The sequence below is a fragment of the Gallus gallus genome, chromosome 15 (assembly GCF_016699485.2).
Source record: "Gallus gallus isolate bGalGal1 chromosome 15, bGalGal1.mat.broiler.GRCg7b, whole genome shotgun sequence".
In the NCBI taxonomy this organism is placed as follows: Eukaryota; Metazoa; Chordata; class Aves; order Galliformes; family Phasianidae; genus Gallus; species Gallus gallus.
In genome coordinates this window covers 4,638,114-4,654,383 of record NC_052546.1, presented here as the reverse complement: position 1 = coordinate 4,654,383, position 16,270 = coordinate 4,638,114, and the positions used below count along the sequence as shown (strand labels likewise).

Sequence of the window (16,270 nt, the reverse complement as noted above, 5' to 3'; positions counted from 1 at the left end):
GGCTCGGGATTCTCCTCTCAGCCTCCCACACGAGCTCCCTGGCCCATTCCCAGCCTTTTAGGACACACACAGCCCTCAGAGAACCTGCAGGGCTAAGCAGTACCAGCTGCCAAATGCCATCAGCACCCTGTGCTGTGACCTTCAGCATCCCAAGAGAACATCGGCTTACTCTCCTGGGCATCCTGCAGCAGCACATCCCACTGCCTGCACCTTCAGTGAGCCCACATCCCCATGGACCCAAACCCACCCACAACAGGGACCCCTTCAGCTCTTTCTGCACCCTGTTAAACACCTGGCAGAGTCGGGGGGAGCCCCGAGTGGCAGGTGACAAACACACCCTTCCAGAGACGAAGACCATAGGGACAGGTGAAGTCAGCTTAGATAAAAATGAACAGAACTGATAGAAAACAGCTTTTTGCAGATTCCAGGTAAAGAAGCTCTCAGATCAGCAAGAGCAGATGGATTGGCAATACCTCTGTGGTCATTGCAGGGGGCAGCTCTCATTTCCCTTTGTTCCCAGCTCATAGCAAACACAGGAGCACTCAGCCCCTGCTCCAGCAAAGTGACACCTGTGCTGACACCACCGTGCCAGCGTTCCATGAGCATCCCAGAGCCCCAGCATCTCCTCTGCACATCACCCTTCATCCCTCAAACTCCCAGTTACCCAGAAGTCCACCTCCTAAGAACACGAGCTGCGTGCTCACGTGGGCTCACATAGCACTGATGAACACAAGGCCCAAGGGGACCCGGCACAACCCGACCCACAGCACCACGCTCCCACCTGGCAGCCTCCCAGTGCCTTAATTAGAGGTTTATCTGTTCATTTGCTTATAGTGAGTGGACGGATTTCTTTATCCCTGGGAGGCAGGAAGTGGGGAAGAGGAGCTGCAGTTGGGTCCCTAACCTTAAACTGCGCACAGCACCCTGCAGCTGCTCCAAGGGGAGGGACAGGGAAAGCAAACAAGTGAAGAAGTTTGCGCAGCCTCACTACTTCAGTCCCAGCACAGGGACAAAGCCCACATTGTTCTGCACCTCCTGACCAGGCTGCAGGCTGTGCACCCAGCCCGGCCGGCCCTTGTGCAGGAGCGTGCAGCGATGCCCTCAGTGACACCAGGACAGCACAGACCCCTGAGTGCTCTCCAGCTGACTCTCTGGAGCCCTACAGAGCAGATTCTGTCTTGCTTTACTTCCCCGGGATCAGATAGCAAACCTGGTTGCTCTGCTGCAGCAGGAAGGTGAAGCTCAGTGCCTTTTCCACAGGTGAGCTGTTGGCTGTTCTGTTCCATTTTAAGTCAATACCAGCAGGACAGCCACAAGAAGCAAAAGACAAATGAGCTGCTTGTATAATCTAGTTCAAATTAGGGAATAGGAACAGAAAGCAGCCATGGCTTGGAGCTGGTGCATTTTTCTAAAGGACAGAAGGCTGCCTGCCAAAAACACAGAGAAAGGCTTCTCACTGGGCACAGCAAACAAAAGGTGCTCTCTCATCCCTGCCAATGTGCAAGAGAGGGCATCTTTACACTGCTGCTTGGCGTCACCCCTTTGGAAACCTGGTATCGTTTTACCCTGCAGAACCTGAAGTGAAATAGTAGCAAAGCTGAGTAGGGCAAACAACTGCAAGTTACAGCACAGAACCCATCAGCATCACTCATTATGAGATGATGATAGCAATAAATAGAGGCAATGTCCCCAGACCTCAAGTAACTGGTCACTGTCACTTCACAAGCACCTCCCCAAATAAAGGAAGTAAGGAGCAGCAGAGAAAGGAAAACACACAACTGAAGGTAAAGAAGTCTCACCCATTCAATTGCAGAGCCCAAAGCACAGAGCTGTGACTCACACGAGGCATGGAAAAGCCCCTCTTCTGCATCACAGAACTGTCAGAGGAGAGGTCTGTGAGGGGCAAGACCCACTCCAGCCCCACAGTGGGCTCTGGGAGCAGGTTGGGTTCCAGCAGGTGGCACCATAAGGGTCCCACTGTGGGGCTCCTGAGGAGGGAACCTCTCTCCCCCAGGGCACAGTGTGACAGATTTTAAGACAAGCCAGGATAGAGAAGGGGTTCGAGCCCATCACACAGGGCTGCTGCCTGCTCTGAAGCCTCTGCTGCCCAGGGCAGCAGGAGGAAAGCTGGGGACCCCAAATGGCTCCAGCGCAGCTGCCTGGCACGGTGCAAACTGGAGCTGCGCAAGGAGGGACCCAGGGTGTCCCATGGGCAGGGCCGGCTGTGCTCGCACTGCTGCTGCTCTGCTTCCCTGCTCCAAATGTCCCCCAGCAACGCCTGCACTTCAGACAGCACTGCACCCACACTCTAAACACGCGCAGTGAGAAACACAAAATTCTCCTTATTAACGTGAAGCCACAGACTTTGAAACCAGCACGAGACAGGAGAGTTGGAACAGATCTGCTGGAGGAAAGAAAGCAATTACTGCATTACTCAAGTTGATATTTTCTCAGTAATTATACTGTTTCCATGCAATTTGTTTTTATACATGGCTAACAGCTACTGTAGTTCCTGTTTATCCCCGGCCTTATTATGATGTGATTTGTATGACAACGAGGGTGGGCGAGCGGGGGGCAGGCAGTGCTGCAGGAGGAGAGCTGGTGCTGAAGGAAGCAGTGGGGCAGAGACCCAAAGAAACAACGGCCTCCCCTGGCAGCAGCCCAGCACGTGCTCGGGGAGTTCAGGGTGCTGAAGGAGGGGCTGCCTGAAGACAAAGGTTTGGTTTTTTTTTTTTTTTTTTAATGTTTTGTTGTTTTTTCTTCTCTTTAAATAAATGTGACTTTAGGAGAAGGCGTACGACATTCCTTTCCCCTGTAACTCAGCTGAATTCCACCGAGCCAGGGCAGAAAATATCCCAACGATTCTGAAGCTCTCACGAAAGTAGGTCAAAAAACTTCCCCAGTGTTTCAACAGCTTGAAGCAATTGAGTTGCAAAAGCAAGAACAAATGCTGGCCCTCCCTCCCCGCCCCTCCAGCAGATTTTGGAGGGCGTAGAACCTCTCCAGTTGGTGTTACAGTTACACGCACTAACCAAAGCACAGTATCTGCTCTTGCAAAACTTGTCGGAGCTCAAAAAAAGCCATTCCACGGCAGCACACATAACATGCTGCCTGCGGGCTGCAGGATCACAGGGCATTACAGAAGCGTGCCCTGTGCATGGAGAGGCTGCGAGGAGCAGGGCAGACCTGGAAAGCCTCGCTGTGCCGGTGCCGACCAAAGCACGAGGCGTTACACCGACAGACGGACGCTGTGCCTCCCACTGCTGCCTGGCGTTTCCATGTTAGTGGATAATCATTGGGCTGAACTCAGATGTTCCCCACCGGTGTCACAGGGTGATGAATTCTCACCTACCCGTCTCCTTGCTGCAAAAATCTCATCCACCTCTCATTAAGGAATGCCCAACGTCTCCCATCTGAAAATAAGCACTTTCTCCAAGCAGCTCCACCAGCACAGCACAGCACCACGGGGCTGCCCAGCTGCAGGCAGTGCTGTGCCAGCTGCACCTCCCACTGCCTCTGAGAGAAGGACGAAGCAAAGCAGCAAACACCTGCAGCTGAGCCGGGCACCCAGCAGGGGAGTGGAATACAAAGCATGGGTTGAGGAATGCCAGGAAGGAACGTCGGGGATGATTTCAAGAAGCAGAGCTTGCCCAGTCACGGGGGACAAAGCAGGGTTTGGCTCCTTGCCTTACAACACACAGCACCAATGCAAACCCGTATGTGGGAAAGGTCCTGTGGACAAAGCCCCGAGCAATAGCAAATTCCCCTGGAAACGCAGAGCCAGCCCACCTCCTGCGTGCACAGAGCCCGGGCCCGATGAGCACACGTCAGTTGTGAGGGCAAAGAAGAGGCAGCCCCAGCACACCATGGCACAGAACGGAAGCACGAGGGGATGTGTGAGCCCTGGGCTGCTCCTGCAGCACCGCGAGCTGTGAAACCGCCTCCAATCACACCCAGCACCCACAGCCAGGCTCAGTGCCACCCCGCTTACACAGAACCGGCTTCACAGGAACCGCTCAGCACACGCACCCACAGGCTTCCTCAGAAGCGGGATGCAGTGACACGGCCCCATGTGGCCGTCACCTGGAGGACAATATGCACCTCCAGCTTCTTTCTGCAGCAGCAACCATCCTCACCGCACCGCCGCACAGCACACACAGCATGCAGCCTCCCGGCTCAGCCTCAATCCCTGCAGGCACATTCCCTCTCATGCAGTTTTGGGGTGCTGGTTCAGCCCCCTGGAAACCTGCCGTGTCCTCACCGGGGCTCAGCATGCTAGGAGAAGCCCTCGAGCCCCGTATGCAAAGGACCGCGGGGATGGCTCCGCTCGTCCTCCTCCGTGTGCTCGGGGTGCTCCCGGCTCGCAGGGCAGCGGGCCCACCAGGTGCAGCCTCCAGCCCGGGGATGGCAAACCCACAGTGCCAGCTTCTGGAAACAGCGCTTATTGAAAAGTGAAAAACTGAGGGGAAATGAGAAGACAAAAGCCCTTCTCAGCCCGGTGTTATCAAGCAGAGGAAATGAGACTTCTAAAGCTCCCATTCAGAGGAGTGGGGGGGAGAGAAATCCCACTCCAGACGCACTTGAGCGAACAGCTTTTGAAATGGAAATGTCGCTCTTCAGAAACATTTAAATTTCCTCCCATTGCCGGGGAGGAGGAAGGACGCAGAAGAGCGAGCGGGGACTCCTCAGCCATGCAAATTCCTGCGGGGTCCATTCAGGCAGCAGAGCGGGGATTTGTCGGGGAGTTAATCAGGGCGGCACACGGCGCTGCCGTCGGGAAGCTGCCTTGAAGGGCATCCGATTTAGTGAGACGGGAATGAATGAATGAAGACAGCTCTATTTAATCACTGCAAGTGAGATATACTTCAGGGCCGCTCGGCTCGTGCTCCTTTCCTCCATTCTCCCCAGTGCAACGACCGCCCAAGCTGTCCTACCCCGGATGCAGGAGACTGTGCCGCTGAGGAGCTCGGAAGGGTGTCCAGAGGAGCTGTTGTGCCCCATCTCTGGAGGTGCCCGAGGCCATGGATGGGCCCTGGGCAGCCTGAGCTGGGGGGCACCCGGCCCACACAGGGCTTGGGGCATCTCTAAGGTCCCCTCCAACCCAACCACTCTATGTAAGATGGAAAAGGATACTCAATCAAGAGAGACCTCTGATGGCAACCACAGCACCTGAGGCGTGCTGCAGGACCAGCCTGGTTCTCCTGCTTGCCATAGCACCCAGCCAGGCCCAACACTGTTGCCTCTGGAGGTGACCAAGAAAGGGCTGGGCTGGTGGGCACAGTGCCGGGGCCCTGACTTCTTGCAGCTGCTCCTCAAACTATGGGGGCTCCCTGGGAACACCAGCAGCTGCTGCTCCCACTGCTGCCCCAAGCTCCCCTCACCAACCACACACTGCCTTTCCTAGCTCTAACATCTGCGGGGTTGTTTAATGGATGCTCTCCCACCACATGCCAGGAGAAAGCCACGGGGATTTCTGATCTACTGCTCATTCACCAAGTGGCAAGCTGAGCCTGCACCCCTGGTCTGTTCCAACACTGCAAGAAACCTGGACTTAATGGCAATACTCCAAGACCCTGCTTTCCCCCAAATGTAGTTCCATCTCAAAAGCAAGACCTTGCCACTCCCATCAGAACACCATGCAGCGCACACACACAAGCACGCCTTTTAAGGCTCAAACACAACAAGAGACCCAAACTCGACAGCCTGGGCACAGATAGGGGTCACTGCCGGACACGACCTGCAAACTTCCCCAGCTGAGATAACAAGTGAAGAAACAAGGAACTTTCTGATCAGGGATCCAAGCTGGGCTGGCTTCCATTCAGAGGTGGCTGCGCTGGGAAACTTGTGTAGGTGTGAAACAGGCTCAGAGTAACCTGGATGCCTTTGGAAAAGAAAAAGAAATAAGCAACACAAATAGGCTTGGGGAGGGGAGAAAGCCCTTCCTTTCACACAGCTTCTCAGGCCTGTTTAATGGAGCTCTGAGCATCCTCACAGGTCCCCAGCGCTGCGTTTGGAGCTGCAGCACTGCCAGCCCTCTATCCATCACGGCCACTCACTGGCTGCCCCAGTGCCATATTGTTCTAATAATTGTGCTGACACGAGGAAGGGCTGCCTCGGCACTGCCTGCTTGTCTGAGCAGCCATTTCCTGCCTGCTTTCCATCAGAAGGCCGCAGCCCGAGCCCGCCTGGGGCTGCAGAACCGTGGTTCTGCGGTGTGACACCAGCAGAGGGGCAGCAAGGCTGGCAGAGTGAGCTTGGGTGCTGTGCCAGCCCCACCAGCCTGACGTGCCCACCGAAACATGCTGGGAAAACCTGTCAAAGACACTGCTGGATTTATTTGGAGGAATTTTTTTTTTGCAGGTAGAGATGGTCTCAGGGTTTAACAACCATCAGGTCTCGAGCAGAGGACTGTGATCAGAGAAAGACCAACCAGAGGAAGAGCAAATGCAAGAACAAACCACCCTGGAGGCCATGGGAGCAGAATCATCTCCAGCCGCAGCTGCTGCACAAGCTGCCCAAACTGCAAGCCCCTGCCTAGGCCCTGTCTGCAGAACAGCACGGAGCACCTCTGCCCTTCCAGGCCAGGATGCTAAAGAAAAAAACAATATCTCAGCTCCCATAGCAAGAATGAGCCCACAGTGAATTTGTTATTATCTGTTAGCAAAGCACCAGCTTCCCACCAAGGCTGGAATTTCCATCTTGGTTTGGCAGGCACAGGCCTATGAAATGATTACTGTGTTTACTTTTCCTTTGCTAACTATAAAATCCCATTCCACCGCCCTGCCAAGAATGACTGAAGCTAATAAAATTCAGGCATTTGGAAGAAAGCAATAACAAACCTCCCTTTTGGGGCTTTATGATGAAATTTCCCCACTCCAATCAGAGATTATGCTGTATTCATGCACACTGGTGATGTCTCCAAGTGCGCCCAGATCAGCTCAAATCAATATTTAGCTTTGCTCGAGACTGTGAGCCTTTCTTTGCCTGGATCACTGATAGCACAGCTATAAGAAGCCTTTGAAAACACAGCTTACAAGTGTAAGGCAGCATGTATGTGCGTATGCATATATTATATACATAAAAATGCAGGTTTTTCAATTAAACTGTGGAAAGCAGATACGCATGAAACATTTATGAACGTATAATCTATATACCCCCTTCCAAATATACTGAAAGCCATTAACAGAATACACGATATATTTACGTACACAAACCTGCATGCTCTTCTGTAGCTTTTGGTGTCAGAAAGGCTCAGAGCCCTGCACGGATCTGTGCTGGCCCTGCTGCTGGGGCAGGAGCCATGGGCTGCTTGGGGCTGTGAGCCCCACGTCACACCCGGATTGCTGGCAGGAGATAAAACATCGCAGACCTGAAAAACAGGCTGAAATCAAAGCCTGTGCTCACCCTGCTCCGTAGCTCTGTGGGGCGGCTGCTCTGCACCGGCTCTTTCTCGGGCTGCCCTGGGAATGCCACCCCAGGAAGCACAGACCTGGTGCTGCCCAGAGAGCAGCTGGCAGCCCCCACCAGGACCCAGGCACACAGAAGTGGGGCTGCACGCTCATGTAGGCAGAGGATGCTCAGGCAACACTGACCAGAAAAGATACCAATGCAACAGAGGAGGTGCCCTATGGTCATTTCTGTATGTTTCTGCCATACCCTCACCAGATCCCAAAGGAGGATGGAGCATCGTGTCCTGCCCCACGCCAGCTCACTGTAGGTAACAGCACACTTCCATGAGCAGAGAAAACAGGCTCCACTGCATTCCCACTCTTTATCCTCCAGAAGGAAGGTGCCAAGAATTAGAATTACATTTTTTGAGAGCAGCAGAACAAGCCAAGGGCCTGTCAGCTTGTCCTAGAACAACCCCTCTGTGCGCAGCCAGCATTCCTGCCGCACGCAAGTGTCCATCAGCACGGAGCTGCAGCTTTGTCATGCAGCGAGCCAGAAACCTCTATGTGCTCTGCCTCAAACACAGCCAGAGAAACGCTGCATTTAAACAGCGGGTTTAGATCCAAAAAGAGGAGGTTTTTAGAGCGTGATTGCAACAGGGCCCCTTGGCACCCACTGATGCTGAAGGCCCTGCTGGGAGATGAGGCTCCGCAACGCAAGGAAGTAAAGCTCCCTGAGCTCCAGCGATGGCTGCTGCCACGTTCAGTGCTATTACAGCTTGCACTCCACAACCGAGAGCAGCAGCTCCTCTGCCAAACTCAGCCCTGGAGTCACTCCCACACCCCCAGCCCTGTTGACAACACTGTGCAGTGCCCGCACGGTGCAAGGATGAGCGTACCCTCCTCCTCACACACAGCACTCAGCTGATCGGTGTCACAACTCGCAGCTTTTGGTGCATGAGTCACTGCTGTGGATTTACAGCATTTCATAACGATGGAAAAGTACAGCAGCACAGATACGCCATGCTATACACTCATGGAGGCTGCCCCGGGTGCCTTCTGAACCCCTCGCCCCATGCTGGACCCCCCAGTGAGAGGGATGGAGGGAGCCCAGGCTGTTTGGCAATAGCTGCAGTGCTGGTGAGCTGGCAGTAACCTCCCGTCACCTTGTCTGCACACACTGGGCAGAACATGCAGAAACGGGGAGCACCGCACACCCCATCCTGCAGCAATGCTCCAGGTCTAACAGCAGCTAACTCCCTGCCACAAGTGCAGGACCCCAAATCAGAGCCGGGCAGCACAGAAGCCCTGACTCTCCTTTCCAGGAAGTAACAGCAGTCCTCGCTGTTCAAGAAAAAATGGCTTCAAAAGCATTTTACTCTGTAACAGATGTACAAACACTTCAAAGACAGAAAAGGATAACTGCCACAGAGCCGTGCAGCACTGCCCTGCTGCAAGCACAGGGATGGCTGTGGTTCTCCAGCCATCAGAACTGAAAAATCAAACACTGTCAGCCGCAGGGTCAGAGCCCCCTGCCTGCAGCGCCCTGCCCCACGGCCTGGCAGCTCTGCCCTTCAAAGCACAGCAGCTGTACACGAGGCAGCACAGCGAGCAGGGGCTGCCACGTGCTGCCCTGGTGGAAGATGGTCAGATGGAGTGAGGGGAAAGCAGGGCAGAAAGGAACCCAGCCAGAAACGTTTGCAGTGTGACAGCAGGAACAATGCAAATATTTCAGCATTTAAATATGTTTGGAATAACAGAGAACGCCAACATCTCCCTCATCATCCCAGAAATAGCCTTGAATCACTGCTGTCCTAACGCAGAGTCCTCCCCCACCCATGGGATCACTCCTGCAGTCGCATTTGTATCAGTTGACAGTGTGAGCAATAGTGTGAAAGGGGCGAGGGGGGAAAAAACTGAACGCATCACAGTGGGACCCTTTGCTGCTCCACGTGCTGCTGCTGGGTGCCCAACCACCAGCCCTGGAAGCACACAGCAGGGAACACATGCCTGAAGCTCACAGCACCACTCTGTCACCCCGTCACTCGGTTCATGGCCATAAGTGTGGGGAGGCAATGATACCCAGCACCCGTCCATCCGAGCGGGCCCCGTGCCGCCCCTGGCCACGCTCAGCAGGTTTGGGAGCTGCTCCCACGCATCCTGCTGGAGCGCCGCGGCTCTCCGAGTTCAAAGAACTGCTGCTTCCACCCCCTCGCTCCCTTCCCCCTGCACTGGATTACTCAATTAGAGATTATGCGTTTGCCAGTTCCCTCGTAGCCAACTGGGGCCTCTGCCAAGGTCAACACGAGTTCCAGCCAGTTTCATTAATAACTGTGAGACCAGCCCACTGGAAACTCTGAGAGGTTAATCCCAGCAACAGATCAATGTTCCCATAACAAAGCCATGCAGAAAACCACGGAGCTGAGAGAGCAGGCTGATGATTTACCAGCTCTGCACTGGGACTGGGGCGCTTCCCTTGCTCATGAATGGGATCCCAGACAGCAATGTCCCTTCCCTGGGCCGCCCCTCACCAGCAGGGAGTGGGGACAGGGCTCCCCGAGGGCCCTCCCGCTCCTTGGGGTGCTGCCAGGCAGCTCAGGGCTGCCCAGGAGCCCTCCCACCACCCCTCCTGTTCTCCAGGAGTTTGGGGTAAGTCAGGCTCTGGAACAGGCAGCTGGTGTGAAATTTGGCATGCGTGGTGCTGGCTTCAATGCATCATTAAAAATGCATTTTAAACGTGTTAATTCATCCTTTTTCAATTAATGGCTTTTAAAGCTGCATTAATGTGCATCAAAGCATAGTGCCCTTTGCCCTAATTTTTGCTTTGCCGCATATATTTCCTGGCCTTAGCACTGCCTTTCCCCAGAGTCCCACCTTCTTTCAGATCCCAGCTTTTCGTTCATAGCACGACAAAAATACTCACGCAGAAAGGGAAGAAATTAAAACCCTCCGACAATGCAAAGCAGAGCCCAAGCACTCACAACGCGTTGCTTTTTAATAGCCCTTTTCCATCAAAAGCTGTTAACTCCTTTACAAAAGAGGGAAGTGGCATTGTCCCTGTTACCAACGGGGAAATCTGAGACACAGAAAGGGGAAGAGACTTACCGGCGGCCAGCGGCCTGCTGGGGCAGATGGCAGTGAGGTTCAGGTTTCCTGAGCCTGCCCCAGCCCCACAGCAGGGTTGTGGGGCTCCTGCAGCGCGATCCCAGTGGAGCAATGGGCTGCAACTGCAGCAGTCAGCCCCTGTGAGGGGACTAAACGCAAATCACGACTGACTCACATCCTATAGGGAGAGCAGCAAACCACATATGTGGTAGAAAAGAGGCCTCAGAAGTGGGAATAACAAGTGGAAGCACAAAGGGAATAAGAAGAGCTGGAAAGGAAGTGGAGCAGCAGGGCCGAGGTCCAGCTCCGCAGCAGGTGCCGGGTGGCCGGACACAGCATGCAACATCAGCACCCCGGCACCCGTGGCTGTGGGGGGACAGGGATCACACAGACACATGACTGGCCTGCTGGGCTCTTCTCATCTGCTGAAGGTCTGTGGCTTTCCCCATCCGACACCAAGCCCACCAAGGGTCCTGGGAAGCAGCTCCAGCACCTCCACCACAGGCACACCTGGCAAATCCCCATCATGGCCGCTCCTCCAGTGGGTCTCACATACATATCACAGTGATTTAGAAAGCAGGCCCACTTTAGTTCTGCCTGGCTGTTCTTGGCCAGCTCAGGGGAGAACCTTCCTCACAGGCACTGTCAGCAGTGGATGGCATCAGGAGGTTTTGTCCCCTGAGCCCACCCAGCAGTGGGAGCAGCACGCTCCATGCCCTGCAGCAATGTGACAGCCACCCAGCTTGGGGGAGAGATGCTTAAGTGGGGAGAACAGGCAGGAAAACAGCCTTCTGTTCCCCAGCCTGAAAAGAATTGCTCAAGGGTATGAGCAATGCGAGGTTCATGTAAAAAGGTAATCTTTTGCTGGATGGACTGAGACATGGCCGTAAAGCTGCTGCTTCTGTAAGGAATGCTGCCCCAACACGTCTGTTTTCTGTAGCCACAAAGAGCTGAGTCAGTAAGAGCTGTTGCCTTTGCATTACATGCTCATCCTCGCTTCAAGTGAGGCTGCTGTGATCCAGAATGGGGCAAAGGGGCCCCAGCTCAACCCTTTCGGAAAGGATGGATAAAAGCCATACAAGGTCCACTTCTTTCCTGGGACTGTTAATGGGAAAAACTCCACAGCCTGTTACCAGGACTTGCCACAATGTGCAAAGCCATCAGGAAGAGCAGCACACACAGTACCTCAGCCAGCCCTGCTCGGGAACAGCCCTGCAGCTCCCAGCAGCCAACCCAGCCCACTCAGGTGCTCCTCAGCCATTTTTCTCTCTTTCCAGACTGCAACATTACAAATGGCTCCACTAAAAGCATAATCTTGTCCTGCTGAATGGCATGCACCTCAGCTTTCTCTCTCTCCCTTTCATTAACAAATGTTTTAAGCCCCATAAAAATGCATGTAATTCTTGGAAACGTGTCACAGACCGAGAAGCACACGCAGCCCCTAACTCAGCGACTAATGCCTCAGGAGTGGCTTCGCCTATTAGAAACAAATAGCTGAGACAATGCGTGGTTTTCCGGTGAGAAGCAGAACAGAACTGCTGATGGAAACAATGTGCAGACAGAAAAGCTGTCCTGGTTTCCTTCATGTCTTTGGAGAGAGAACATCTTTGGTTTCATGGCTAACAGTTTCTTTTCCCTACAGCCACCTGGGCCAGCACCCCCAGGGATCACGCTGTGTCCAGAGCCCCCACACTGCAGGGTCCCTCCTGCTCCTGGCAGCACCTCGCAACCTCCAGCTCTGGCCAGGCCTCTCCTGGAACCCCAACCACCCAAACTGCCCTCGTTTGCCCCATTTCAAGTTAAATGTTCCTCTCCCCCAGGACAGTCAGCAGGATCTCCTGCAAGCTCCACCAGAAATAAACCCAACCTGTAGAGCACGCAGCTAAATCCAAACAGGCACATGAGCAAGGGGTTGTTCTTTGTAATATTATCACGCAGGCAGAGGAGGTAATTGCAAGTAAACAATCTGCTCTGTTCCAGGAGACTAAGGCAAGGGAGGCTTTCCTGGGGAAGATTATATTAAGGAACCACCAGCAGCCAATTCCAGCCCTTCAAACACCGATATTAAATAAGGAGATGTGATAAGTAAGAAAGGTCAAGTAAAAATCAAATTAAGGCACAGTATCCACAAAAGCCAGACACGACCAACCCCAACCCAGGGGGGGTTCTTCCCCAGTAAGAACAGGAACTTCCCATACACTCTTGTGCAGCAAACAGCCACTAAATACAAGTCCATAAATACAAGCCCACGACTAGAACAGTTTAGGAGAAAACCCTATACCCTTTTCCTTCTCTGCAGAAGTTGCCCCATCTCTGCATGCCATCCAACAGCACCACGCACTGTGTGACGCAGTGGGGGCACAGCGTCACACAGGCAGCTCTGCACAAGCCAGAGGGACCCCGGCACAGCCCTCACCTTGGGCAGCTCCTCGCTGCCCGCCTGCTGGCCCTGGCTCAGGAGGGGCGAGTGCCGCAGCAGCGGGTCCTGCAGCAGGTCCAGGCGCGGCCGCTTCGTTTCGATGAACTCCAAATCTGATGGCTTGGTCAGGTCAGAGAGATAGGAATGCGCCTCGGTCCTCAGGTGCAGCTCCTGAGATCTGGGGACAAAGCAAGGAGATTTTAGGAAACGAGTTGGCTCTGCTCCCCCTGCTCTGAGACTGCAGGCAGGACACAGGGCTCCCTGCCCCGCTCCCAAGGATAGGCCAAGGGAGAAAACACAGCTCACACATCTCAGCCTGCACCAACCCAGGGCACCGTGCCTCTCCTGCACGTTGGCCTGAGATCTCTTCACCTGTTACATAGGCAGCAGTTGGTAATACCTGGAAATTGGCTTTGGCTTTGCTTTTCTTTAAGCAAGTATAAAACTTTGCAGCTCTATTTTTCCTAGCAGGATTCTCCTCCGGGAATTGTAAAGGGCTCCTACAAAAACACACTCAATCTTTTACTATGCCCAAAGATCAGCTTTGTTGCAGCAGCTCCAAAGGTGTTTTTAACACTTCAGGCAGATGTGTCTCTTAAAAATTACAACAAAACACAAGAGATTCAAAACTTGGAAAAAACATGGCTTTTTTTTTTTTCCTTTCTCCTTTAAGCAAGATTGAGTTCTCCTGAGCCACGCAGCACGGTGCCAGCACACCCCCAGCAGCAACAAAGGGAGCAGGCTGGAAGCTGCCCATGGGGATGGGGGAAAGCAAACACATTGTGGAGATGCCAAGAGTAAGCACCAAGGCAGGGGGCTGTGCAGTGCGCCCCTCCAACCTGGCGCTGCTGATGGCCGGGCTCACCTTGCTAACTCAGCTCCTGGGAGCACAGCAGGCAGGGACGGGCCCAGAGCCCTCTGAAGGCAGTGGGAGCCCTTCCAGAGGCTGTAACAGCTCTGGACTGCATCCAGGGGAGGGAGGTACCTGCTGGAAATCACCTTCCCTGCAGCATGACCCAAGCCCAGCTCCGTGCAAGTGAGCCACAGCTTCTCCTTCATACCTCCTTTTTTTTTTTTTTCCCCTTCTGTATTTTCATGTTTCTGATTTAAACCTCAGCACCAGACCCAATACACACAGTCCAGGGCAGCGAGCTGTTCAGAGCGGGACAGCCCTTTGGTTTGGCCCCGAAGCACAGCTCACCTGCACACACTTCACACTGAGCCACGCACAGCAGTCCGGGCACTGCATGCATTTCCCAGCAGCCTGCCCCAGCCCCTCCTGCACAGCCAGCCCACAGCTGCACGCCGACATCCCGGCTCTGCTGCAAACCCAGCCACAATCGGCAACTGTTGAGCTGGGCAGGTGTTAAAATATTCCAACACCCATGGCTTTGCCATAGCGCAGCAATTAAAAATCTGATGTGTTTATTCTCACTTCTTCCCCTTTTTTCTTTTTTTTCAAGGCTGTGTTACCCAGAAGCTGCTAATTGCACAGAGCACTGTGGCTGTGAGGACCGCGCTCAGAAAGCACCGTTTGTAATGTAAGAGCAGCACACGGCTTTGCTGAGGCAGTTACTTATGGAGAGGCAGGGGCCACGCTGGGGAAAGCAGCTGCGATGTTACAGGCTGCTATTCTATTTCTATTTCCATTTCCACATCCACGGGAACTGCCGTTGACTCCGTGCCCTGGAATTTCCAGCCGCTCCCGGGATGACTCTGCCCAGCACCGCCCGGCGCCAACAGAAGCGCTCCGCTCGCAGCCTTCACACCTCCCCCCGTGCACCCACACCTGCACTGAGCTCCCCACAACAGCCTTTTATTTGGCCCCGACATTGCTATCGGTGTAAGAAGAGCCCTGCCTGAAAACCCTCCCGTTACACTGAGCGTGGGGTTTTGCTGCACTTTCCAAGCAGTTCCCATCTGGCTGCTTTATTCCAGAGATCCCTATTTTGCTGAGGGGTAAAGGTGTTACTAATAGCATTGGAACCCCCCCAGAGTCCCTTGTCATGAGCACAGCACTGCACACAGCAGCTCCATTTGGGGCAGGTCTGAAGCCAGAAGACCGAGATGACCCAAGATAGGACCTGAGGTTTACTGCTGAGCTACACGATTAATTGCACACTGCCAGCTACATTACTCACACACCTCAGCCCTTTCCCCAGCAAACTCACTGTACACATGGCTGGAAGCTCCTGCACTTGCTGAGCATGGGGACGCGGTACAACATCGCCTGCTACATCATACCCAAACCAGAACCACCTGAGCACAAAATGGGTTAAAAAGGGCTGGCTGGTAGCTGTGTACAAGGGAAGCTGAGAGCATCCATCTCCTGGGAGAGAGGCTCCAACCAGACACCCCGAACTGCCCTCAGGGAGTTTGTAGGAGCAGCCTTGATTAGATCTAAATGGATCTTACCTTTATCTTCCTAACTCCGCAGAAGTGAAATCACAGGGAAATGGGCAAGTACAAACTCCTCCTGAGGTCAAAGAGGAGCTTCCCAGCCCCCAAACCAACCAAGGAGCGCTCCTGTCCTCAAGCAAGGAGGGCACCTTCCCAGCAAGGAGATGCTTGAAGCTTTGCTCCCACCCACAAATACTACTCCCCATAGCGTGGGGACAAACACAGGCAGGTAGGGAGCTGGCTCATGCCAACTGCTGGAATGAGAAGCAAGGTAAGTGATAGCCTTGGTGCAGCTGTTTATCTCCTCTGGCTGAGATGCTTTGGTGGGAAATGGTCTCCAAAAATAAGTATATATATATTATATATAATTCTCCAGCCCTCACAGGTAGAGACAGACAAGAAAATGAGTGAGTACCACAGAAAACCACCAGTGCTGATGTGAATTATTTATAGTCAACGCTAAGATTTGCAAGAGGTTTCAGCAACCTCTTTACGGCCAATGTTATCCAGAGCAGGAGACTGGGCAAATTGAGACCTGTTAAAGAGACAATCCAGAGCGTTTGTGGGAGTGAACTGCCACCACGCAGCTAGAAGAACACAGGCTGGGCCAGCCCATACATTCCCTCATCTCACAGTTGGAAAGGGGGTGAGCAGCCCATCTGTCTGGGTGGGGCAGCTGGGTGCCCTCATCCTCCAGCAGCATCTCCAGAAGCTCCAAACAGGCTGTGCCAGCAGGCCCCAGCATCTCCACAAGCTCCTGATGCACACCTTGCTCCCCAAACCCAGAGCCTCGCTGGAGAATCCTCCTGGCAGCACTGGGTTGCTGGAGTACTCCCTGGCCCAATGTCTCCAGGGACAGCCCGTGCTGGCCAGGCTGCTGCATGCACCATGAGACCGCCTGTCCTCCTAGAAATAAAGGCGTGGGAAAGTTGCTCCGTTCACTGTTATCCCTCCATCA

At 53.8% G+C, this 16,270-nt stretch overlaps 1 protein-coding gene across 15 annotated transcripts in view; it reads right to left on the bottom strand.

Moving 5' to 3' along the window:
* Positions 1 to 16,270, bottom strand: part of NCOR2 (nuclear receptor corepressor 2) — a 165,353-nt gene that overhangs the window by 89,008 nt on the left and 60,075 nt on the right. For all 15 annotated transcript variants that reach the window (XM_015275620.4, XM_040648356.2, XM_040648360.2 and 12 more), the window contains one exon: positions 12,910 to 13,090. In XM_015275620.4, coding sequence (XP_015131106.1) covers positions 12,910 to 13,090 — 181 coding nt within the window. The remainder of the gene's footprint in view (positions 1 to 12,909; positions 13,091 to 16,270) is intronic.